The sequence below is a fragment of the Girardinichthys multiradiatus genome, chromosome 7, assembly GCF_021462225.1.
Source record: "Girardinichthys multiradiatus isolate DD_20200921_A chromosome 7, DD_fGirMul_XY1, whole genome shotgun sequence".
NCBI lineage: Eukaryota > Metazoa > Chordata > Actinopteri > Cyprinodontiformes > Goodeidae > Girardinichthys > Girardinichthys multiradiatus.
The window spans coordinates 31,824,462-31,849,834 of NC_061800.1; the positions used below are offsets into that span (position 1 = coordinate 31,824,462).

Here is a 25,373-nt window from a genome sequence, read left to right on the forward strand (position 1 = left end):
CTCGTGTGAGTGAGTTTTTGTTTTTTGCTCATTAAATTCTTTCTTCACTTACCGTCATGCTGCCTGCTAGTCTGCATTCTGGGGTCCTCCATTTCGCAAGCCCTGACAATTTGAAAGAGTTCTAAGGGTATATATCTTCTTTAAAACAGTCTGTCATGATGAGGCTAAAAGAGGACCCAAATGCAAAGCGTAGTAGTGGCAAAGATAAAGCTATTTAATGGGTGCGACTGTGGCGCAGGGGTTAAGAACGTGCGACCCATGTACAGTCCTTAAACACAGCCTGTGACTTGGTGCGACTCCCGGTCCAGGCACATGTGTTCCCTTTCCTATCAGCCTACTGAGAAATAAAGGCCACTTCTGCAGAAAAAAAAAAATAATAAAATAAAATTATAATAATAAAGTTATTTAATAAGGAAAATAAGAAAAACTTACAGAACAAATGGGAACCAGGCAGAGCAACAGAGACACATGGAGCAAAAAATTAAGGACCATGAAGCAGAACAACAGACATGGAGCGGGAAGGCAAACAGCTTATATACTATGAGGACGTGAAAAGAAAGACAGGGCAAGCAGGTGAGGGTGATCAGGTGAGTATGAGAACCGCCCAGACCAATAAAGGATGGGGGAACTGAGGGAGAAAGTGAGCAGATGAGCAGAGAGAGACACATGGGATATTTAACAGAATATTAATATTCTGATGAGCAGAGAGAGACACATGGGATATTTAACAGAATATTAATACATAAATGTACATAAACACTAAAGTTAACCTGGAGGTAAAACAAATAAACTGAAAAAAGCACCTAACAATAAAATGACCAAAATGAACACAGATAAAAACCAGAACATAACACAAGTGGATCATGACAGAGTCAACGTGTGTGTGCACTGTGTGCGTTCTCTTTTTTGAATGATCCAGACAGGTGTGAAATAGGAAGCATTGGAAAAGTGTTTGTCATCTGTTCTCAGGCATGAAAGGTTAGCTGACCTGAATAGAACAATATTTTGAAGGTAATGGACACAGTCAAACAATTCTTGACATTGAAATTACAAACCTCGAACCCAACATCGTCATGATTTGCATTATTTTGAGTTCTAAAAGGTTTTTGCCATATCAGTTCACTTTCCAGTGCTTATATTTTGTTAGGTGTTTTTCATGCTTTTCTTTGCATTTAGCTTTCCAGTTTAGTCTTGTGTTCTTAAAACTTTGGGTTTTCTTGTTAGTATTCTTTGTTTAATGTATTCCCAGTATCTTCATTTAGTTTCAGTGATGTTTTTGCTTTCATTCTCTGCCACTTCCTCTTTAATCAGCATTATTTATTCCACCTGCTTCGTGTTAATCGGTCTCACTGTTTCCCCTGTTCTGTTTCACTGGAGAATATTGTTTTTGCTCACTGTGCTGCTGCTTCCTGCCATTCTGCACTTGGGTCCAGCCCAAGAACCACATCTCTGACAAATATGCTTCAAAATAAAATATATATACATATATTTTCTGATTATTTAACAGCTAAGCTTTTAATTTGGCTGAATTGCTTAACGTGTGTCAAAATCTGATTGTTATGTAATCATAGATCTAAATAAACCAAGTTCATATCATTCATTATACATATATACTTGTTTTTACACAGACAGAGAGTGGACTGTATACTTTCTTGATTCATGCCTTGCTTCCAGTAGTTACATAACCAATAGGAGCTGTGAAAATAAATGTTTTGTTAAAAAAAAACAATTGCTCCTGGAGGTGTGGATGTATCATGAAAAACCTTTGCATACATAAAAGTGCTTCTCAAAACCAGGAACACCCAAAAAATGTGTAAAACAAGTGGTCGAGAACTTTTTGTGCTAAATGAGCTTGTGCACAAAATACAGCACTGCTGCTTTTATTCGACTGCATCTACCACTGAGTGAATATATTGACTCAGGTCTTAATTTGTGCCTCAGCAAGAAATTTAACCACTGGGATTTGATACATGAATGACTGTGGAGATATGTGTGGATGTTTGGCTGGCAGCAACAGACTGTGCTACATGAATCACCCTCTGCACTGCAACTACATAACAAAATTTTGACGTTTTTGAAGTATTTTCAAAAAGACAGGTGGGAAACTTTCATATCTTTAAAAGCTTTAGCAAACACATTTTCAAAATATATTCAATTTGTAGCACTTTCATCAATTTATACAACTACAACAGGCTTAAATCAAAGGCAGCTGGACTTTCACTCAGTTTTTCTGAACACATATTCAGAAGGTGAGAATAGTTTTAGAATGATGAGAAAAGTCGTATGCAAACACATTAAGCTAGAAAGGGTCTGAGAGTCTTCTGTTTTTTCTGCATCCCAGTGTTAAATGTTTCACAGCATGACTAAATTAGCCCTTAGGTATTTTCAGACAAAATATGTGAAACATTCCTGACCTTTATCAATGGATGATGCTAAACCACAAAAAGGTGGAAGCCTCACACTTAACAATGCCTTAAAAATGTAAACACGGCAGCATTGATCAGTTCCTGCAAAGTGTCTTATTTGTTTACTACTAAGAGCTACTGGGTTGTTTCAAGTGAGTTGTCAGAGTACATATGCAAATAATTTTAATTTGCACTTTTTGTCTTAGAGAACTATTGCTAGTAAGACATATATAATGCCTACGAGGTGTCTTGTACTTGTGCCACAAATTACTAATTTGTGCAAATGCATTCTGTTGAGCTTTCATTTGTGCTGCAACCTCCCTATTTGTTGCAACATGTTTATGTACATATTAGTGAGCGATGCTGGCTGCATTGCATTTCATCTTATGAAGTACTTTTTTGAGCTTCTCTACTCAGATGTTTTGTTTTCAAAATTATGGAACATGATTACTGCACTGTCAGCACTGACAGCTGAGTACTTAGAGGTTCAATCAATAATCGCTTCTCCTCTCTTTCATTCTCTCATTCATTTCTATTCTGGCCCCCCTCCATCACCCTTTTCTACACGCCTCCTGTTTATAGGCAAACACGTCTCCATGGGTGAGGTCCACTGATCCAGGAATCACTGTGTCTCTTACCCCTCCCTGCCTTCCTCGCTATCCTTAAACCCTTCCCCCTCAAGTAGAGCCACAATGACTTCCACCAGCCAGCTTCTGGGTTTTGCCGAGATGGGCCTAAAGTGTGACCAGGAGATCGAGAGGAGGTATGAGATTGTGCCCTCGGTGGTCTGCTCCATGTGCTGCCTCTTTGGAATCATCTACTGCTTCTTTGGTGAGTTAAGCTGTGAAAGCAGAATGTCAACATTGACTTAATGTGAAATTCATAACAAAATCAACACTACTGTGTGTTTAAAAAAAAGTATCTAAAACCTGAAAGCCGTTCATTTATTCCAAAAAGGCTATAAACATAGAAATATAATCCAACATGACCAGTTCAATTCAGACATTAAGGCTCAAAGGTCTTTCTCAAGGTTTAGATTTATGCCCAGGCTAAAACTAGAATTTATTACATAAGGAAATGTATGGGTCAGCACACAATGCAGTAATGAATAAATACACCGCATTTCTCCAAGGGAACAATTAATGTGACAGAGTGCTTTGCAAATGTATTAATACCCGTGAACACTTTACTTTTTGTCATGTTTGTTGTAATTATGAATATGAATATATTATTTAATATTTAATATTAATACTTTAATATTTTATCAAATAATATTTCGGTCTGTTAAGGGTTGTCTTGTGAATACCAGTCCAATAAGGCGATGGTATTAGGACAAAATTGAAAGGAGTGAGCCAAGCTTTGGCATTATTGAACAGCAAAACTCTGCACACACATGGAATGAATTCACACAATTTCTTAAAATACAAGAAAGATAGGATTAAGAAAAATAAGTCAACTCAAGTCAAACATACTTCAATCAACAAACTCTTTACTATGCTAAAACAATCCAACTAAACTACCAAGCAGAATTAAAGAATAACGAAGACTAATGGACTATGTACAATATAAACAAGTTGATCAAAGATGGTTGAAACCCATGACCAATAAAATGATGCATCATTACCATGCAATGTTATTTATGTTTGAGAACCAAGGATTATGTTGAATCTGGAAATTAAGTTAAGTTAGTCTTGGAACCAACTTAGGCAATAATTTGCATACCATTAGACAACCATTCACAATGCAAGATCAGATAAAATATTATTTTAATAAAATAATATCTTAAAGAATGATTTATTGAATAAAATCAACCTTCTGGACGACCAATTCTCAACTGTGTTTAATCAGCTGCCATTATTTATTAAAATAATATTTAAAGAAATATTATTTTGAATAAGAACCAAATCTTTGGGAAATAGGCTTAATTGTGTTACTTAGTTATCAAGTTTTGTAAAATAATATTTAGGGAAATATTTTACTAGATTGAAAACTAACAACCTTTTTGGGTAAATGATCTTTAGTAGGCAAACACGTGTTCTTAGCTGTTAGCAGTTAAAGCTAACAAAAGAAGCTTGTAGCTTATCATCAGAATCAAACACATACCTTTAAAATACCATTAATAAACGGGTTTAAATGCATAAGCGTGGACAGCACGTTATGGCCGATCTTCTGTGTTTAAAATCGCCCTTTAAATAAAGTTTGTCTAAACTTCAAAAACACACAAACACAGAACACACAAACTGACCACATGTGCTTACAGCCAATCTGCTAGCACTAAGATAGCTGAGTTTCAGCACAAACAAACCAAACGTCATAAAATGAAAAATGTTTAGATTATTTCATTCTAAATTACTTCTCTCTCCCCAAACCTGACCTCTTACGTGAACCGTGCTGAGGAAAAGTTGTCCAGGGCGACGAAGTTTGAAGAAAGCTTCCACAGTGAACAAAGGGTTAACTGCAGCTAATCTCCATAGCTGTGTGGTGGTGCGGCTCGTTCTGTCGGCTGGCCAAACTGCACGTCACAGCTTTAGCCACGGTGATGCGTCCCATTGTCCTTCCTTCAGACCTCTGCTGGGAACTCTCTGGAACACAGTTTGCTTCTGTAGAGCTCAGGGAGAAAGTCAAGCAACGCTCGTACCTTAATTACCCCCGTTCATGAATGAATACCGGATACACAAACAGCAATTCATTCCTACTTAACTTAGTGCCTATGATCGTATGACACTCTTGGATCCAGCTTGAAGAGTTATGTCTGTTTGCCCGCAAAGAGACATTAGCACGCTGTGTCCCTCCATCCAGTTCCTCTGGGGACCTGCGTGGAAGAGGTCAGCTTGTTGCAAAAGCGGTGATTTTATTTGGAGAGTGACGTCACGATAAGTCCGCTGTTACCCCTTTTCTGGCTGTGCTGGAAGTAGGTTAATGCAATTTATTTTGAAAGTTCCAGAAAAGTTCGTACTGGCCTTTCATTTTGTACCCATGGCTGTGGGGTCCCAACATGTTACAACTATAGGTTTCAATGTAATTTGTTGGAATTGTATGTCATAGACCAACACAACCAATACAAATAAAAATCTAACAAGTGTAGTGTGAATTTTTATTGCCATTTCCATTTGCTCAGCAATCCTCAAATAAATAAAATACATTTTTTTTTGTTAAAAGCCTAAAACTAGGTTTTCTTTGGAATTTATGGTTCAAACTTAAAGAAATGTGGAAAGGTTCAAGGGGTGGGGTGATTTTTACAAGGTACTGTAGATATTTGCCTTCTTTCTGGGGTAAATTTTTCACGAAACCAGTTTAACTGGTGCTAGGTCTTACCAAGCAACAGTTCTTTGTGTTTCCATCAAGTCAAAAGGATGGTCCTAGCACCGAAAATCAGTGCCATTCCAGCCCCAGCTTCTGCTGGGGCTAGCGAAGGGTTAATTGGGAACAACTTTCAGTCAAAACATTGTGAGCATTATGATTAAAACTTTAAAGTTTAGCTTTCATTTGGTTACATTTAAAATAAAAATAAAAACTGTGAAAACACAATGCTTCAACTACAATAAACTGTCTTTTTGGCATCAGAGTAACACAAGCTGACTGTGCCTTATTTTCATGCAGTTTATGTTGAAACTACCAGTCACTGACTTTGAGTAGGGTAATGTGGTACTTGAAGCTGCACTCAAACACTCAGACACTGTCTGTCTTTTAATATATCCAGTTAGTGTCAATAGACCTTACTCTAAAAGCTGTGTTTGACTCCCGTTATTCAGCTGATCAACATAGTGAAACATTTACAAGCACACACTGGTTGTTTAAAACAGCGTCAATAACTAAAAGTGGTGATAGTATCTATTTCCGGGGAGACTGGGACCAGGGATATTTTTTTTGTGGGGTTAAATTGTCTCCAAGCATTGCAATCTTTATCAAAGACACAGAATAAAACATTGGGAGGATCAAAAAAATAAATAAATCAGACTTTTATTATAACATAATGAGATGGCTCCGACTTGGCTCTCGGGTGGTGGAAAAGAAAACTGGTTATTTTACAGAAGCTGTTAAGAACTGGCTCTAAAATGGTAAAGAACTGGAACCTCTTTGGTGGGAAAGCCCTAACTGAGAACAATAGTGGTGGCAGCATCATGTGGTGAGTGAGCTAGTCAGAGCAGATGGGTATATGAAGGATGCTAAATACAGGGGAATCCTGGGAAGAATATTTGTTTGGTTAAAAGTGTTCTGCCCTAAATCCAAATGTGAATCTGTACAAGATTTGAAAATTAAAGTTCACAGAAACTTCCAATCAAATCTGACTAAATTTAAGTAAATCTGAAAAGATAAAAACCACAGAAATTTCACTCTCTAAAGCCGCAAAGGACGTAGAGACATACTGTACAGATGTGCAGAAGTAATTTAAGCAATGGGTTGATCAATGAAGTATAAATTAATAACTGACCTGTATGAATGGACCCAGGTTCTCAGGGAGTAGGTTCCAGAGCCGATGATTATAGAAACTAATTTCACTTTCTATTGTTTAGCTTTGGTCCTAGGATCTCAGAGTAATATATTTAGATTCAAAACGATTTGGTGCCTTATAGACCAATAACGAGGAACTTTGTATTCAGTGGAATGCTTTTAACATGGTAATTGACTGATTTAGTAACACACTTTATGTTGTAATAATTTAGGTCTGAGTCTATGATGATACCTTGGTTTATTGCATGTTCTGTGGTTTTCAGTCATTAAGTGTATTTGAGTGTTGTTCTCTAAACTTTCATTTTTGGGATCCAAAACAATGACTTATGTTTCTGCATTACGTTTGAGATCATTCTGACCAATCTACTCATTGATTAAAAAGACACACTGACTCAGTACCTGTAATGGACTGTGGTCACGTGGTGGGACGGAAATATAGAAGTGCAAAAGCATGCATGAAATAAGAGATAGTACTCCATAATCCCAGCATAATCTCAGGGGGACCATATACATGTGCATCTCAATAAATTAGAATGTTATTTAAAAGTTAGTTTATTTCAGTAACTCATTTCACTATGTGAAACATTATATAGATTATTACATGCAGGCTGATGTTTTCTATTAATTATGACGATTTTCTACTTACAGCTAATTAAAATATGACATTTAATTTCTCAGAAGATTAGAACATTACATCAGACCAATCAAAACAATTAATACAGAAATGTGGTCTTAATGAAAAGTACACTGTAAAAACTGACAGCCCCCTTAGGTTAAATGCATTTTATTTCATTTTATCTCTTAAACTCAACTTGATATAATGAATTTATAGACAGAACATAAATGTATGTGTTTTCCAATGTTTAACTTATGGTTGTAAATTATCCTGACTGTTCATAAGCATGTCATAGTTGAGACAAATGCATGTCTGAAAGTTGCCTTTAATCAAAGTTTTATGGCAGCTATTAAACATTCGTTTCCAGTTAAGAGTCATAAAGTTTATTACAGTGTATGTTTAATAGCTGCTTGAAGGTTGTTAGTTTCAAAACGTATTTTTAATCTGACAAATCAGCATCATTGGAACACATATTCTAAATTAATTCAGCTGTAAATAATTAATAAAAGTGGCCTAAGAATTGAGCCTTGAGGTACGATGGAGTATTAGGGCCAGGCTAAGAATTTTTAATTTTTTTTGTAATTAAGAGAATAACGCCTTAACATTTGAGAATAAAGTTGAAAGCCCTAAAATAAATTCAGTATTTTTATGAGAACCCGTACAAAAAAAGCGCAGTTTTCCATGCATTAAAAATGAGAAATGTTGAGCAGCTTGTGAAGTTATACTTTAGTATCGGTTTCATAAATATTGACTTTCCTAATCTTTTAACACATCAGCATCAAATTATTACCAGTATCAGGACTTTGAAACAATTGTACAAATATGTCTATTTTGGAGAAAGAACCATATGAACGTGGAAGAAAATGCTTGTTTTGTAGAAAATGAGCTGTTATTACTTATTTCTCAGAGAAGGTCTCAGCTGCAGCAGGTGGGATTAGGAGGGGTCGGATATTGGGTGGGGTCTGACTCTGGCTCCACCTTCAAACCATTTTGATTGGATAGTCCTTCTCCTTCCCTCCAAATGTCTGTTTTTATTCCTGCAGTGAAGTTAATTTTAAGTTAGATGTTAGATTTAAGTTGGATATTTGGCAGACATTTTCTCTCAGTGGTTCATTGCAGGCAAGCCGTCTGCTCTCGCAGAGAGGGTGGATAACGAGACTCTGTGTACTTGCTGCTGAACGCAGTGGTTCACTTAGGGTTCACGTCAACAAGTCACAGTCGATCAAAATGCGTGAACAAACCCCTCAAAAATTAATTACTTCCAGGTTACCCAAACACTCAGAACCAACTCTGAATTGTGTTACAACACCATACTAATGAGACACAATAGATATCATGAGATTTCAATTGGTTCCCTATTTTATAATAAGATTTTATGGAAATAAAGTATGATAATATGACTTTATTCTCGTGACTTTATTGTCCTAAAAAACAAAAATGCTCTCAGCTTGGCCCTAATACCCCAGTACCAAGGCACAAATTTTAGATCCATGTATGGCTAACAGTATCAGCAAACATAATATTTTGTACTGTGACAAAGATTTAGAATAAGTATTGTGCTAAATTAGACAGCAAATTGTTTTTATGTCCCAGAAGCCTCTCAGTTAGTTTTCAACCATGATACATTGGTGAAGCATTACTTCAGATGATAAATCGTTTGCCTCACTGAAGAATTTGGTGCGGATCCAGAACTGGAGGGGGAAAAGATTTTTATCATTTATGTCGTTTATCCAGAAACAGTTCTAGTATAAATTAGGAGTGAGGTTGCTGAAATAGGACAGATACAGCAAAGCAAAAGGGAGATAACGTGAGGAAGGATATGAGCTGATTAAGCTGGGATGAACAGATGGGATTGGCTGATGGCGGGAGAAAGAGAAAGAAACGAAGCAAGGAAAAAAAGATAAAGAGGGATGGATGAGTAGTGGAACAGTTAGAGGCATAAACGACCGAGAAAGGCGAGGAATGGATGAGTCATTGAAATCATTAGCAAGAAATAGGAAGTGGCATATTAAACAAAATCAAGCATTGATTGATAGAAATCATAAGATAATTGGAATTAGCTCACAGTGATCAAACTAATGCTGAAAATGGCAGTAGATGCTTGAGTTATGACTTGTATAACTCCAGGCATAATGTAGCATAAGCGCAAACAACTATAAAAAGCTACAGTGGCCTCAGCAAACATCCTAGATAAAATATATACAAAAGCCCACAGATGTCTGTATACAAGGAATAACAAATCTATAAGACGCATATCAGTTAAATGAGCTATGGTCACAAGGGAGAAGCTTTGACGTTGGCTTAGATAAGAGAAAGAGTATTGTGCTGCTCAGCATTGCAATGCCTGATTAAACAAAGATAATAATCTGAGGTTGGCTACCCTCGAGGCAACGACCGGTCAGAGAAAGAAAGAAAGATATTCAGCAAATAATAACGAAGAGGCAAACCTTAATGAACGCAAAAGCAAAGGCCGAGAAGATCTGAATGATTGATCAGCTCAACTTTTAACGCTTTGGAGAACTTTTCTATACTTTCATTTGAATAAAATACGTAAAAAACAGAAAAGGCAGGGGCACAAGACGGGAAACAGAAAATTAGGATAGCAGCTGTTGTTTTAAGCAAGCTTCTTTATAAATGAATGTAGATGACCTTTCATAATGCCATGGTTATAACATCTAATGCTCATTTTTCACTTCAGCACTCAAATAAGAATAGCTCACGTCTATGTCTTTACAAAAAAGGATTATATTTTGCTGCTGTTAATTATGCAGCCTGTTATATTTGATCTTTTCTGGTAAAATCTGATGACCTCCTTTGATTTTCCAGAACTGCTTGCATCTATAAACTACTCTGCAGTCAATCATCATGCCAAATGGAGGAAACAGGGTTGCACAGTTAGATAAAGAAGCCTTACACGTGTGTCTTATTAATGAGGTTATCATCTGAAGAGCTTTTTTAATAAATAGTGATTTTCTTTCTGGGCTCCTACAGCCTTGCATCCTCCATCTTGCGTTTGTGTTTTTCTGAGTAAATACATTTCTTCAGATATTTTAATGACAATACCTGTGACCTTCAAGAAATAGATTTTAAACAAAAAAAAAACCTATAATTTTACACCTATATGTTTTTGAACGGATAATATTGATCAGACTATTGAAATATGCATTGCTTTGGTGATAATGTTAATAATGAAAGCATTATTTTCTTATTGTCTATTAGTGTTTACATAGTGTGAGACAAAGCAAAATGGTCTTGATGAATTAAGCCTTACTTTTTTTTAAAGCAACACTAATCACAATAAATCACTAAACATTCATAGGTTCAGTGCGTTGAAATAAACAACATTACTTAGTGTTTGCACTCACACAGCTGCTCATACAGCTGCTAATTGTCTAATACGTGTGTGCGCGCCTCACAACCTCACAGTGCTGTGTTTTCACCCTTCAGGCTATCGATGCTTCAAGGCAGTATTGTTTCTAACAGGCCTGATGTTTGGCTCTGTGGTCATCTTCATGCTGTGCTACAAGGAGAGGGTGATGGACACTCAGCTGAGCGTAGAGGCATCTGTCGGCATCGGCCTGGGCATCGGGACATTGTGTGGTCTAGTGACCATGTTGGTCCGCAGTGTGGGTCTGTTTATGGTAGGCCTGCTGCTGGGCCTGCTGGTTGGAGTTGCCTCACTTGTGGTAATTCCCTTGCTTTTTTTTTTTACTTACTTTTTGATGACATTTAAAATACATTTACATTATTGTATAATTATTATTATTATTAGAGATGCATCCATCAAACATTTACGACCAAGTTTATGCTCTCTAGTAGCATTATCTAAAGTTATTACTGCTCAAAGTGACTGCTGTGACAATGCAAAACAGACCTTAGGTTCTTTTATGCAGCTTAGAGAAAGAAAAGCTTTGAATGTCATGTTAGTGTTAATATTCTTTACTAATGTTAATGGTTTTACATGATTTTACAACATACAATAAGGAATGCAAACTACTAAGCAGAGCTAAATTTTTTTTTCCTTTTCCAGGTTATGGAGGAATTCTATCACCCTAAAACAGTGTGGGTTCCTCTGGGTATTCTTCTAGGCTCTGGGACATTGTTTGCCGTCCTCACTCTTCAGTGGCAGCGCTGCTTCGTCACCTTCTCCACAGCAACATTTGGCTCTGCCATCATCACTGTCACAGTGGATTATTTTATAGAGCTGTTTGCCTTGGTACACTACATCTATGAGAGACTCAAGGTTAGGACAGCTGCATACAAGAGTGTGTTTGTGGGTGCGAGAGTTAAATTCACCTTGAGGCAGATTTTCTGAAGGTAAATTTATGAGATGTGAATGTTTGAGTGAAAGTCAGATGCATATTGACAAGTTTGCAGATTTGCAGACACATTTTTCCATATTTACTTTTGTGCATGCTGCCAATACCATTGGTTTTAGAAGTGTAACCTTGGTGAATTAGTGAAAGTTTATTTTAGTTAAGAAAAAACAGGGCAGATAAAATAGTCACACCCCTTTGTAAATGTCTATTGCTATGGTAATGTGGTTTTCTGTGTTCTTTATATAACATGTGAAAGTGGGAAAAAAAAAACAACTTAAAAAATCAATATATAAATATAAACTATATGTTTTTGCTTATTAGATTTAAGCTGCATACTTTCATGATCAGAGCTAATACAAATGCTAGTAAACATCTATCTGTCAAGCTAGGTCAAATAATTTTTTTTTCCTAATTCAAACAAAGATTTGGCTTAGTGGGCCTCTCTACCAGCCTAATTGAGAGGAAACAATCTGGAAAAAGTTAGTAATAGTAACAGAAGACATATTTTGGTCACATAGAGAAAATAAAAACAGAATATTATTATACAGACAATTATAACAATTCAAATGTATCAACATGTATTAACATTTGGATCTCAGGATACTGAGAAATACTTTTTATTGTTAGAGCACCATGTTTTTATTTATGCAGTTTTTCTTTCATACTGGTTTACACAGATTTTCCTTTAATACATGGTCAATACATTTTCTCATATTTGTAAAGTTCAGAAATGAGAGTTTGAGGTTTGCATGTACAACAAAGACCTTATTCACAATTGGCATTAACCTCCATTCTGAGAGATCAAGTCGCACTCAGATAGAATTAAATATAGGCGTGCACACATTTAAAAAGGTCTGAGGTTTTCCTCCGTCCATCTTTATAGGTAGTCTGTAACATTTGGAGATATACATCGTGTGACACACTGAAGGATGTTCCACTGACCTGGCATAACTCCCTCCAAGCTGTAACCTGAAAATCTCTCTGTTAAAAATATAAATTTTGATAAAATTGATCACTGGTATAGAACACACCAAAGATGAGGTTTTATGTAGACTGACATTGATCTGCTGTGGTAACTATATGGCATCGTGCCCCCTCTCAATCACATGACATGTACATCAGCTCTGTCATCTCTTCATCAAACGCTTACTCACTTCACTGATGGAGGTTTCTTCCTGCTAAAGTAGAGTTCTCTCCACTGTCGCTACATGCCTGCTCAGTGTGAAGAATTATTGCAAAGTTACCCACTTAATGCAAGTAACACTCCATTGTTGTTGCATATGTATTCAAGAAGAGGAATTGCTGCAAAATCGGTGCAATCGCCTGTGTTTCCTTTCCTTTAAATCTTTCTATATGATTGGATGCAATTAACTGTATATTTCTGCATGTACGTTGGATAGTGTTTTTTGGGTAAGGAGATGCGTTGAGATGCTATTTGTTATAAGGCGCTATGCAAGTAAGCCGAATTCAACTGAATTTGAATGCAGCACGGTCTGTGGGATAAATGTGTCTAGAGACAGACTGCTCTCAACAAACTTTTAGGTGTTTTACTGCAGTGAAACTAAAATCCTTAGTGTCTGTGCACTGGTGCTGAGCTCCTGTTTTCTCAAATTAATTCCACTAATAACACAGCTGTTAATCTATGTATCAAAACTCTCCCACAATAATGTTGCAAAAATGCAACTCAGGTAAAGCTCAACAGTGCTTGGGGATAATTCAATTCAATTCAATTCAATTCAAAAATACTTTATTAATCCCAAAGGGAAATTAAATGTTGTTGTAGCTCATTATGAGGGTTTCCTTAAAGAGCCGTTGTAGATGCTGATGGCTGTGGGCAGGAAGGATCTCCTGTAGCGCTCTGTCTTACAGCAGATCTGAAGAAGCCTCTGACTGAAGACACTCTGTTGTTGTAGGACAGTCTCATGAAGAGGATGCTCAGAGTTCTCCATAATGTTCTTCATTTTATGAAGAATCTGTCTTTCCACAATGATCTCCAGAGGTTCCAGAGGAGTCCCCAGAACAGAGCCAGCCTTTTTTTATCAGCTTCTTGAGCTTTTTTAAGTCTCTGGCTCTGATGCTGCTTCCCCAGCAGATGATGGTAGAAGAGATCACACTTTCCACAACAGACTTATAGAAGATATGCAGCATCTTGCTGCAAACACCAAAGGACCTAAGCTTCTTCAAGAAGTACAGTCTGCTCTGTCCCTTCTTGTAGATGGCTTCACAGTTGCATCTCCACTCTAGTCTGTTGTCCAGGTGAACACCGAGGTATTTATACTCCTCCACCACCTCCACTTCTTCTCCCATGATAGAAATAGTTTTTGTCTTATTCCTGTTTCTCTTAAAATCTACAATCATCTCCTTTGTTTTAGTCACGTTCAAAATGAGATGATTGTTTCCTCACCATGCCACAAAGCGGTCCACCACCTTCCTGTACTCAGCTTCTTGTCCATCTCTGATCCACTCCACGACTGCAGAATCATCCGAGTATTTCTGCAGATGACAGGAGTCTGTCTTGTACTGGAAGTCTGAGGTGTACAGAGTGAAAAAGAATGGTGAGAGTACAGTCCCCTGTGGTGCTCCTGTGCTGCTGACTACCTGGTTAGACTCACAACCCTTCAGTCTCACAAACTGTGGTCTGTTTGTCAGGTAGTCTTTGATCCAGGAGATTGTTGATGCCTCCACCTGAGTCTTCTGGAGTTTCTGACAAAGCAAATCAGGTTGGATTGTATTAAATGCACTGGAGAAATCAAAGAACATGATCCTCACAGTGCTGCTGGCTTTGTCCAGATGACAGTGGGTTTGTTGAAGCAGGTGTATGATGGCATCTTCAACTCCAACTCCACAGCAATAAGCAAACTGAAGGGGGTCCTGATGGTTTACTGTTTGCTTACTCAGGTGGGCCAACAGGAGTCTCTCTAGGACCTTCATGATGTGAGATGTCAGGGCAACAGGTCTATAGTCATTGAGGACTGATGGGTGAGTTTTCTTTGGTACCGGAACAAGACAGGAGGTCTTCCACAACACTGGAACCTTCTTCTGGGCCAGGCTAAGGTTGAAGAGTTGCTGCAGAATCCCACAGAGCTGCTCTGCACAGACCTCCAGGACTCTAGGTTTATCTAGGTAATATTGTAGTTGAAGTGAGTGAATGGTGTTACAGAAACATGAGCAGACCCTGTTTGCACTCTGTGCCATGGCTATGGTATGTGTTTCTTTGCATATAAAATGAGTAACCAAAATCAGATTGCTCAGGATGCATTTTAATAAAAGTTTGGTATGGTTGTGCTTAGAGATGAATGTTTTTACCAGCCATGATACAAGTTATTGCCAGGTCTGAACAAGACCATACCAGCAGATGCTACCACTTAATGAAACCTTCCAGAGCTTCTAAGTTCTTCAACCTAATTTACACCAGACAAAGAGACAAAAAAGACTTTTCTAACATGACTGAGATGGTTTCTACTGATGATGATGAACAGCTAAAATATTACTTTAACATTTCAGTGATTGTTTGTATAAAATAATACATTTTGACCAAACAGAAAGCTGTTAATAACATGGAAACAGCAGGCAAGGGAGGAAAATAAGTTAAGTTATGTAATTTCATTACATCCAATAAAACAAAAATTTAAGAAAATTCTACTGTTAATTGTAGGTGGCGCCAAAGAAGCCTGTGTGCTGGTTCACCTGGGTCATCTTGGGGGTCTGGCCTGTCCTGACTCTCCTTGGAGTTCTCATCCAATGGAAAGTTACTGCAGAGGGATTTTCTCACACAGAGGGTAAGCATATGAACCTAAATCTGTAAAGAATTATTTCTGAACTCAGAAAATTGCCTCGAACTACATTCCCCATTGTAAACCACAAGAGGTTTGTTTGAGAGATCCACTTGCTTGACCAAACTGTGATTTAGAAATGTTTCTTCTCTTCCAAAATCAAAGTAATACATTCTCATTTTGCTTCCTAATCATTTCTTTCATTGTTTAAATTTACTCATGCAATCAAAGATAGACTAAATTATTTAAACATTAACATATACCGATCTGTCTTAAATGTGTAAATTGTGCTTCACTGCCTTCTTGATTGGGACCTCAGAAAGCAGAGAAAAAGCAATCAGAGTTTACATATCGCTAACCATAGCTACATGTGTGATTTAGTTAATGTGACTCTTCTTCAATCCTGTGAGGAAAATGCTTGGACTTGTTTCAGGATGGGAGCAGAAAAAACAGAGAGAGGAAAAAAAAAAAAACATTACTTTTAATACTTTTAGTTACACCAGCACAATTCTGAACAATTTTAATAATAAAGAAAAAACAACTTAATTCTTTTTGATAATTTTTTTTAAAACTTGGGTTTAAAAGCACACACCAAAAATGATATGAAAAGAAATATGGAAGGTCTTTACGGAACTAATACTTTTTCTTCTTCTTGGATCATTTCAAAGCATTACATCCCCTGAACAGAGTTTAGTAATTCTATCAATTCATATTAAAAGCTGAAAAAGTCATGTCAGTCCTCCTGTAACTATTGAATTACCAAAACCAGGTAAATGTCTATTTAAATAAAATCAGAATTTGTATTTTGGTAAAAAGTCTCATCAAGCTTTTACCATTGAACTTTCTAAAAATGAAGAAACAGGGACAATAAAACATTCAATCTTTCATGCCCCCGGGTTTCTCTTTATAGAATAGGCTGTGTGAAACCAATCTTGTAGAATGACAAAACTGGAGAATCCACTGGAAAAGAAGTCAAACATGAAAGCAGAATAGATTTTCTTCTTAAAATTAGATTTGCTCAGCAAAGTCAGCTCCATAAAAATAAAAGATTTGTAGGAGTTATTAAAACAGTATCACCTCAGGTGGCAGATAATGAGCTGATTCACAGGTTCAGGGACAGAGAGAGGACAGAGACATGTAAATGAATCTTCTCATACAGTTATATGCAGGACTGACTTCAAAGCAATGATTGGAGACAGGTTATTTAAATTCTGTGTGAATTTCAAAGCATTTTAATTTCTTTTTATAAAATTTGACAGATAAAAATTAAAACTAAAATAAAAAATGTTCATCATAGTGGCTGGAATAGAAGACATACATTTGAAAGGTTCTAGTCAAATTGAAGAAAACAAATTAAAGAAACTTGAAGAGGAATGTATTCAATGTATTCAGTATAAATATTTATATATATATATATATATATATATATATATATATATATATACATATATATATATATATATATATATATATATATATATATATATATATATATAATAAAGAAAATGTTTAATTACACAGATTATATCAGTCCTCATGATGTTTTTACTCTGCAGTTAAATTTGAATTCTCCAACTGGAAGGCTCAGTAGATCAATTAAACACTGTGCCTTGCAAAAGCATTCATTGGATTATACATATTTTTTTAACATTCTATTAAGATACAATCACAAATGTCAATTTATGGTGATTATATGTGAAAGACCAACTCAACATAGTGCATAATTGTTAAGTAGAAAAATTAACTCTATATGGTCAAAGTTGGTCACAGTTAGAGGCTTCAAAAGACATGGGACTAGGACTGGGGATCACCTTCCAACAGGAAACACAGCCAGACCTGAAACATAATGATTTAGATCAAAACATGTTGTGTTAGAATGATTTAGTCAAAGTCCAGACTTCACTCCAATTGAAAATTTGTGACTTGAAATCGCTGTTCCCTTATGCTCTCCAACCAGTCACTTTGAGCTAAAGCTGTTTTGCAACAAAGAATGGGCAAAATTGTATGGGCTGGGGGGGGGGGGGTCAAATACAAATGCACGGTACATCAAATAGGTACATCATTCCAATGTTTGTCGGTCTATCACATAAAATCAAAATAAAATACATTGTAGTTTGTGGAAGTTGAAGGGCCATAAACTCTTGCAAGGCAACTTACCCAATATGCATCTGTTTTAATCACATAATAGTTGTTTGTGGCTAGAGCCTTTTTTATTAATACACTAACTGTTATTTTTACCAAGTGTCAAGCTTTTTTCATTTTTTTTTCTTTCATTTATGTTTTTTCCTATATCGATGCTTGGGCAAGAAATTATAAAAATTTTATGATAACTGTGAGGAACTCATAAAGAATTTGGAGAAAAAAACTTCAGTGTGGACACAGAGCCCATTTTGTTAAGGGATAGTCTTTCAAATTTAAGGTTTTGCATTTTGAATATAAGAGAGAAACAATATTCCCCCGAAAACATATTCTTTGATGTTTTTCCATTTTGTTTAAAATAATATGCACCATAAATCGTAATCTGTTCTCAAAAATGTGCTTATGAAAAGCAATACTTTCAGAAAGAAACCAAAAGTCTGATAAAGCTTCTGCACTAATGGGGAATGTAGTGATTGATGCGCTCGAACGTTCCTGATTTTCAAAACCTGCTTCAGTATTGATCTGGCCAGGGCTGCTACAAGCTTGCATGATAAATTGTAACTTTAAAGAAGTGTTGTTATTGCTTCCCCGATTATGGGTGATGGGATCTGTGTGTGTAAGTGTATGTTTGTTGTCTTGGGATGGAGAGTCTGAATATACCAGAAATAATATTTCACCAGAACCTGTTATTGACTGAAACTGCCTTAATCTGTTCTGAAAGCAACCACTACACTGATGGTCAACTCACACACACACAGTCACACAAACAGAGAATATGTAGACACATCATACAAATGCTTTATTATAGCTATGTAAAGTCAAATATAGGGAAACACAGAAATGCATTGGGGCCAAGTCTTTTCCTTGTTTACGTACATTTTCATAATGGAAACACACTTCGTTTTATCTGCTAGCTTTACAGCAATAGTGTAATAGAAGATGTTACACATTGGCTCAAATAATGGGATTAAACGGCAGGCTACCATGGCTACCACACAGAGGACGTGGGCAAAGAGTTTGAGGAAGCTCTTAGTGCTATTTTGAAAAACAAATGCGGATCTATATGGTGCAAAGAAGCCTGGACAATGACAGCAATGGCTCCTTTTCATTTAAAAATTGCATTAAATGTAAGGGTTTCAATGTTTTACATTAAATCAGAATAAATCATTTCTGTTTTAGGCCAGTTAGGATTTAAAAAATATATGTTTTTTTAAATGCCACAATAATGATAGAGATTTGTTTAATTTTTCCTTCCACTCTCTTTGATTTCAAAAGTTTACTCGTATTCTAAGTGTTTTCAGGTTTTTTTTAATTGCCTTTTGGCTGTATGGGTTGGACCAAACCTTTTGGGTATTCAAACAGTGGCTTTACACAATGCTTTGCTGGAATTTGGGCCCATTCCTTTTCACAGAACACGTGTAGCAGGTGTGTAGACCACACTGCTGACAGATCTTTTTGGTTCTGCCCAAAACTTCCCTATGGTGTTTGGTTCAGGGCTTTGTGATGGCCACTCCAAAAGACTGACTTTGTTGTACTTTACCTATTTTGTTTATTTGGTTTTAAGACCCATTTGCACATAATGCTCTTTCCTCAGATTCCATCTATTGCATAAGGTGCACCAGCACCTCCTGCAGCAAAATATGCCACTTCCTTACTTGGGATGTTGTTCTCAGACTTGCAGGTTTCCCTCTTTTTCTTCAAATATAATCATAGTCATTGTGGCCAAACACTTCAGTTTTTCTTTCATTAGATCGAATAACATCTCCAGAGATTAGGGTCTTTGTTTTGTGTGCATTAGAAAAATCTCATCTGGTGTTTTATGATGCTTTTTCAGTAATAACTTCCTCCTTTCCTAGTGGCTTATTAGCCCATGTTGGTATGTTACTCATTTCCCTGTGGATAATGACAACCTTTTACCAGATTCAGCCAGTCTTTTAACAAGGACTTCTGGGGCTGGTGCACATTTTACACTAAAAACCTTTCATTTACAGGACACAGAACTCATCTCCTTTATAAATCTATGCAATGGCTAAACATTGCTATACTGCTTATTCTTACATAAAATTACTTGAGCAGATCAGACGACATTCCTGGTCCACAAACTGCCCCTCATCCTGTCTACATTCAGCCGATTTTCCCAAACAACCTGAACCTGATCCTGGAACAGCGGAGTACCCAGACTTAACTTCAGTCCCTGGAGTGTATATGGATTTAAAACAGGTCTTCAGTAAGACCAAGGCTCTGTCCTTACCCCCTCACAGCCCATACGACTGCGCCATTGACCTTCTCTCTGGGGCTCCTCTGTCCTCCAGCCAACTATATAATATCTCACGCCCAGAACAACAAACTCTCGAAAAATATATCACTGAATCCCTAGCTGCGGGCATCATCCATCCCTCATCGTCTCCTCTAGGGGCGGAATTTTTCTTTGTGGGAAAGAAAGATGGATCCCTTTGTCCATGCATTGATTACAGGGGACTCAACCTTATCACAATAAAGAACAAATATCCTCTTCCACTCATTTCTTCCGCATTCGAACCTGTACAAGATGCAACCATATTCTCCAAACTCGACCTCCGAAATGCTTACCACCTTGTCCGAATCCGCCAGGGGGATGAATGGAAAACAGCTTTTAAGACCCCCTTGAGGCATTTTGAGTATCTCGTTATGCCTTTTGGCCTTTGTAACGCCCCGTCTGTATTTCAGGCCCTAGTGAATGATGTCCTGAGATAGTTCATCGATCGTTTTGTCTTTGTGTATCTAGATGACATCCTCATTTACTCCAAGAACCTCTCAGAGCATCAACAACACGTCCGTCTGGTCCTTCAATGCCTACTAGAGAACCGATTATATGTAAAAGCTGAAAAATGTGAGTTTCACAAGACCTTTGTTACCTTCCTCGGATTCATCCTAGAGGGTGGGCAGGTTCGTTCAGATCCAGACAAGATAAAGGCTGTACTCGAATGGCCCACTCCTGACTCACATAAACAGCTTCAACGGTTTTTGGGTTTTGCCAATTTTTATAGGAGATTCATCAGAAACTACAGTCAAACTGCAGCCCCATTAACTGCTCTGACTTCCACTAAACACCCTTTTGAGTGGACTCCACAAGCAGATGCTGCTTTTGACAGACTCAAGGACAGTCTCTCTCAAGCCGCCATTCTCATTCACCCAAACCCTTCAAAACAATTATTTTAGAAGTAGATGTGTCCGACATCAGAGCAGGAGCTGTGCTGTCCCAAGTTTCTGATTCTGACGGCAAACTTCACCCTCGTGCCTTTTTCTCCCACAGATTCAATCCAGTAGAGGGAAATTAAGATGGCAATAAAACTGGCCCTGGAGAGTGGCGACATTGGCTGGAGGGGGCTGAACACCCAGTTGTGGTATGGACAGATCATAAAAACCTAGCCTACCTTCAAGCAGCCAAACGCATTAACCCTCGCCAGTCTCGTTGGTCCCTTTTCCTTTCCCGTTTTAAACTCTCGATCTCATACAGACCTGGATCCAAGAATATCAAGCCCGACCCCCTCTCTCGACAGTTCTCCCCGGACGACTCTGACGAGGAACTTGCTCCCATTCTTCCACCAAGTTGTGTTGTTGGAGCCCTCACATGGAATGTGGAGAACTTGGTATCCCAGGTCCTCAGGATTGAACCAGATCCCGAAACTGGACCCCCAAATCGGACCCATCAACCGTCCGGTCTCGCCTGATCAACTGGTTCTATTCATCCAAGTTCTCGGACCATCCTGGCTCTAGTCAAACCATCGCCCTCATCTCCAGAAAGTTTTGGTGGCCGTCCCTTCATAGAGACGTTAAAGAGTATGTACAAGCCTGCGCAATATGTGCTAGAAACAAGTCCTCTAATCAACCACCCGCAGGACTATTTGTATTCCTAGGCGACCCTCGTCATACATTGCCCTTGTCACTGGACTTCCCACTTCTAAAGGTATGACCACCATACTCACTATTATCGACCGTTTCTCTAAGACCTGTCATCTTATCCCCCTCAGAAAACTAACCTCTGCCCTCCAGACAGCTAAACGTCTGGTGAAACACATTTTCAGACTCCATGGAATACCTCTGGAGATCCTCTCAGACCACGGTTCACAGCTAAGGTTTGGAAACAATTATGTTCTGCATTGGGAGCTAAGGTGTCTCTAACCTCAAGATATCACCCACAGTCTAATGGCCAAACGGAATGAATGAATAAAGAACTGGAATCCACCGTCCGTTGTCCGTTTAACTTCAACCAACCCCACAGACTGGAGCCAATTCCTGCCTTGGGTCGGGTACGCTCATAATTCCCACACTTCTGCTACCACTGACTTTTCCCCTTTCGAGGCTTCTCTGGGCTGCCAACCACTATTGTTTTCAGCTGATGAAAAAGAGATCTCTGTCACTTCAGTACGCCATCACATCCGTAGATGCAAACATATCTGGACAGCCACCTCACAAGCCCTTCAACGCACTGCAGAGCAGAACAAAAGGTTCGCAGACAGGAGAATGGTTCCAGCTCCCCAATACCAACCTGGTCAGAAGGTTTGGCTCTTGTCACGTGACATCCCATTAAAATCGATCTCCAAGAAACTCGCCCCCAGGTTCATTGGCCCATATGAGATTGAGGCGGTTATCAGTCCTTCAACTGTCCGCTTAAAGCTTCCTTCGAGTCTCTGCATTCACCCAATGTTCCATGTTTCTCAGATCAAACCCATCATCACAAATCCAGCGGTGCGTTCCTTGTTCTCCAGCATTCAAAATATTTTATAATAAACTTGTTAAACATTTACTGTTTCCTGAGTGTATTTCTGCATGTGGATCAAAGCAGCTAGAAAAACGATGACAGAATCAGTATGTCTGAGAATTTGTCTTAAAGTATATCTACAGGTGTGCCCCCATTTAAGTCAGGTATTATAAATTAACCTATCATAGTGAAAAAGTGATGGGATCATCATCAGGGCATTCGTAAGTTACTTAAAGGCATTGAACATTTCTGAATTTAAATTTTTAAAAAACTATCTAAGAAAGGTTTTCTCATAATTCTGGCATTTATCAAATATAAATAATGTACGTAATTCTAACTGACATAAAACAGGAAGGTTTGCTAATATTTAATGTCAGACAGTGAAAAGTGTATCTAAAAATCTGGTTTCAAATGTGTCTTGATAGTTGGGAGAGGTGCCTACTACACAGCCAGGCAGATGAAATTGGAGAAACTTTCACATAATGATGTCAAGAAGAAAAAAACAAATAACAGCTCTATATTTGATTCAAATATTCAGCAAAAAAATGTACTGTATACTGGAATGTGTCGAGTTTTTATCTTGGTGTGATCCAAAATTAAAGGGCAACACACATGGGTGACATCAGAAGGCACATCATAAAATACAACCTTATTATGTTCTATGCAACAATGCATACTGCCTGTTTGGTAGCCGATGCTCCAAGGCAGCAATCCGTTCCAAACCTGTACTATTCAAGGGCAATACTGTTGTATAATGCTTCCCCTGTGCATTAAAAGCATCATTTGATGCTATCAAAATAATGGCACTACCCTCCCAAAGTGCATTGCCAATCTTTTTTCCAAATAGTGAACAAACCACAATTGCGCACAACCAAATTGTGCCGACAACAACACTCTTCAGTAAGGAAGTTGTTACTGTAGGACGAAGAATCCATTTTAGCTAATATCATCATTACTGAGTCGTTGAAGATGAAGTCAGATGGGGGAGTTATGTGGATCAATGGTAGATAGGGTACACCATAAAAGCCGCAGCTTGATTCCCGAACTCGGGCATTTTACTACATGTCATCCCCCTGTGAGTGACCTTTTCCCTGTCAAGCTACCAATGAATAATGGTTAAACATTACAAATAAATAGAGAAGGCAAGATTCTGATTGGGGCGTGTATATATGTTTCATGTAACAAATGTCCAAAAAGCTGAATATGAAAAAAAAAAATACTTTAAAGCAGATAGCTGGTTAAAAGAAGTCCCACTAATGTTTGTCAAAATAAAAGTGTGTTGTGCTGTTAAAAGTGCCCTTTAATGATGATAAGCACTATATTGGAAAAGAAAAAAAGGAATGGAATGACTGAAAAAGGAGTAATGAGGGAGCAGGAGTATGGGGGGAAGGGCATGGGTGAGGGTTGCAAAATAGGGCACAATGGGTAAGCAGGGGCACCCAAGTGAAACAGAGAGGGAAATCATCTGTTCTGTCAGAACAGCTGATGCAACACAACATGAAGGAATAAATTAGGTGAAATCTGTCTTGTCTCTTTTTATTTTTCTTGTCTTTTACAAACAAAAGTGGGACAAGTATACAGTACTTGTCAAACTGTATTGCTATAAGGATATGCTAGCTATCTAGTATCAAAGTGCCCTTGGTTAAGAGGACTAAAAGCTTATGTTGGACCTCACAAGATAGCTTTACCAGAATGCTAGCCACCGCCCTCACCCCAACACAGAAGCATGTGCAAAGAGAGGCTTGACGTAGGGTGAACTAAGAAAGAGAAAGGGAGGGGGTATCATTTCTCAGTTTTCCTGGCAGATGGTGCCTTGTGTCCACACGCACAAAAGAACAATAATAGACCATATAACATGTCCAGGCACAAACACACATGCACACACACTCTGTCTGTGTGCAATGTGAGGACGCTCATAAATCAAACATACAAATGAACGAATATCTTCAACTGCAGATGTAATTATATTGATGTAAAATGACTCAATCAAAGCTTCCAAGTATATTTATATATTTAAGGAATGGACAATGAGACGACATGTATTTTGGACATCCTCTGCTGAAAACGGTGTTAAAATAGAAAGATCACATTCACCCACTCACAATATGTCAGGAAGCTGAGCAGCTTGGTGCAAGTAGACCCAGCAAGGAAAATTACTTGCCTCACAAACTAGAAATGTCAAAAATATTGCAAAAGTTGTCTGTGTTTTTCTTACATTTTCTTCAAGCTGCACTTTATAATGAAACCCCACATATAGTAACACAAGTAAAATAATAGAGTTACGGGGGGTGGGGGGATCACCTGACTGCTATACATTTTTGACCACTATTGTTTTAATGTGTTCTCTCTTCTTGGCATAATCAGCTACATTTGTTCCTCACTGGATTTCCTTGTTACAATACAGCCTCTCCCTCTTGATTATCCATTGTTCTCTTTCTCCTTTCCTTCCACACATAATCAACATGCTGTTCTTTTTGACCTCAAGTGGTACTGAGTCGACAGCAGCGGCGGGTCCAGCTCATGCGGATCCGACAAAGGGAAGAGAAGCTGAAAAAGGAGAAGGAGAACAAGAACAGGAGAAAACCTCAGAACCAGAAGACCACCCTCAAGCAGAAGACACATACTCATCACCACCACCATCACCAGCAGTACCACCACCCAGTGGCATCCCACCCTCATCACCAAACCCAGAGCTCTCAGGCACCTAAGGTCCCTCCTCCTCCTACGCATACGGAACCTGGCTACCACCGTAAACCCAATCCTAAAAGACGCTTTGATGGAGATGTGCTGTCTCCGGTAAGATGACAGCTATTCTTATTTTTAAAATAAAAGGAAAACAGGTTTTATTGACATGTCCATGGCATAAGTATTTAAACAGTCACACAATCTTTCTCCTTTGGAATCCTATTTTAAACTCTCTGTTTTAAT

General features: G+C 38.0%; 1 protein-coding gene across 1 annotated transcript in view; it reads left to right on the forward strand.

Annotated features, from left to right (window-relative positions):
- tmem198a (transmembrane protein 198a) overlaps window positions 1–25,373 on the forward strand; it is a 61,052-nt gene that overhangs the window by 32,202 nt on the left and 3,477 nt on the right. Inside the window, exons 2-6 of the mRNA XM_047371519.1 lie at window positions 2,988–3,236; window positions 10,921–11,159; window positions 11,504–11,716; window positions 15,448–15,571; window positions 24,931–25,241. Coding sequence (XP_047227475.1) covers window positions 3,098–3,236; window positions 10,921–11,159; window positions 11,504–11,716; window positions 15,448–15,571; window positions 24,931–25,241 — 1,026 coding nt within the window. The 5' untranslated portion in view covers window positions 2,988–3,097. The remainder of the gene's footprint in view (window positions 1–2,987; window positions 3,237–10,920; window positions 11,160–11,503; window positions 11,717–15,447; window positions 15,572–24,930; window positions 25,242–25,373) is intronic.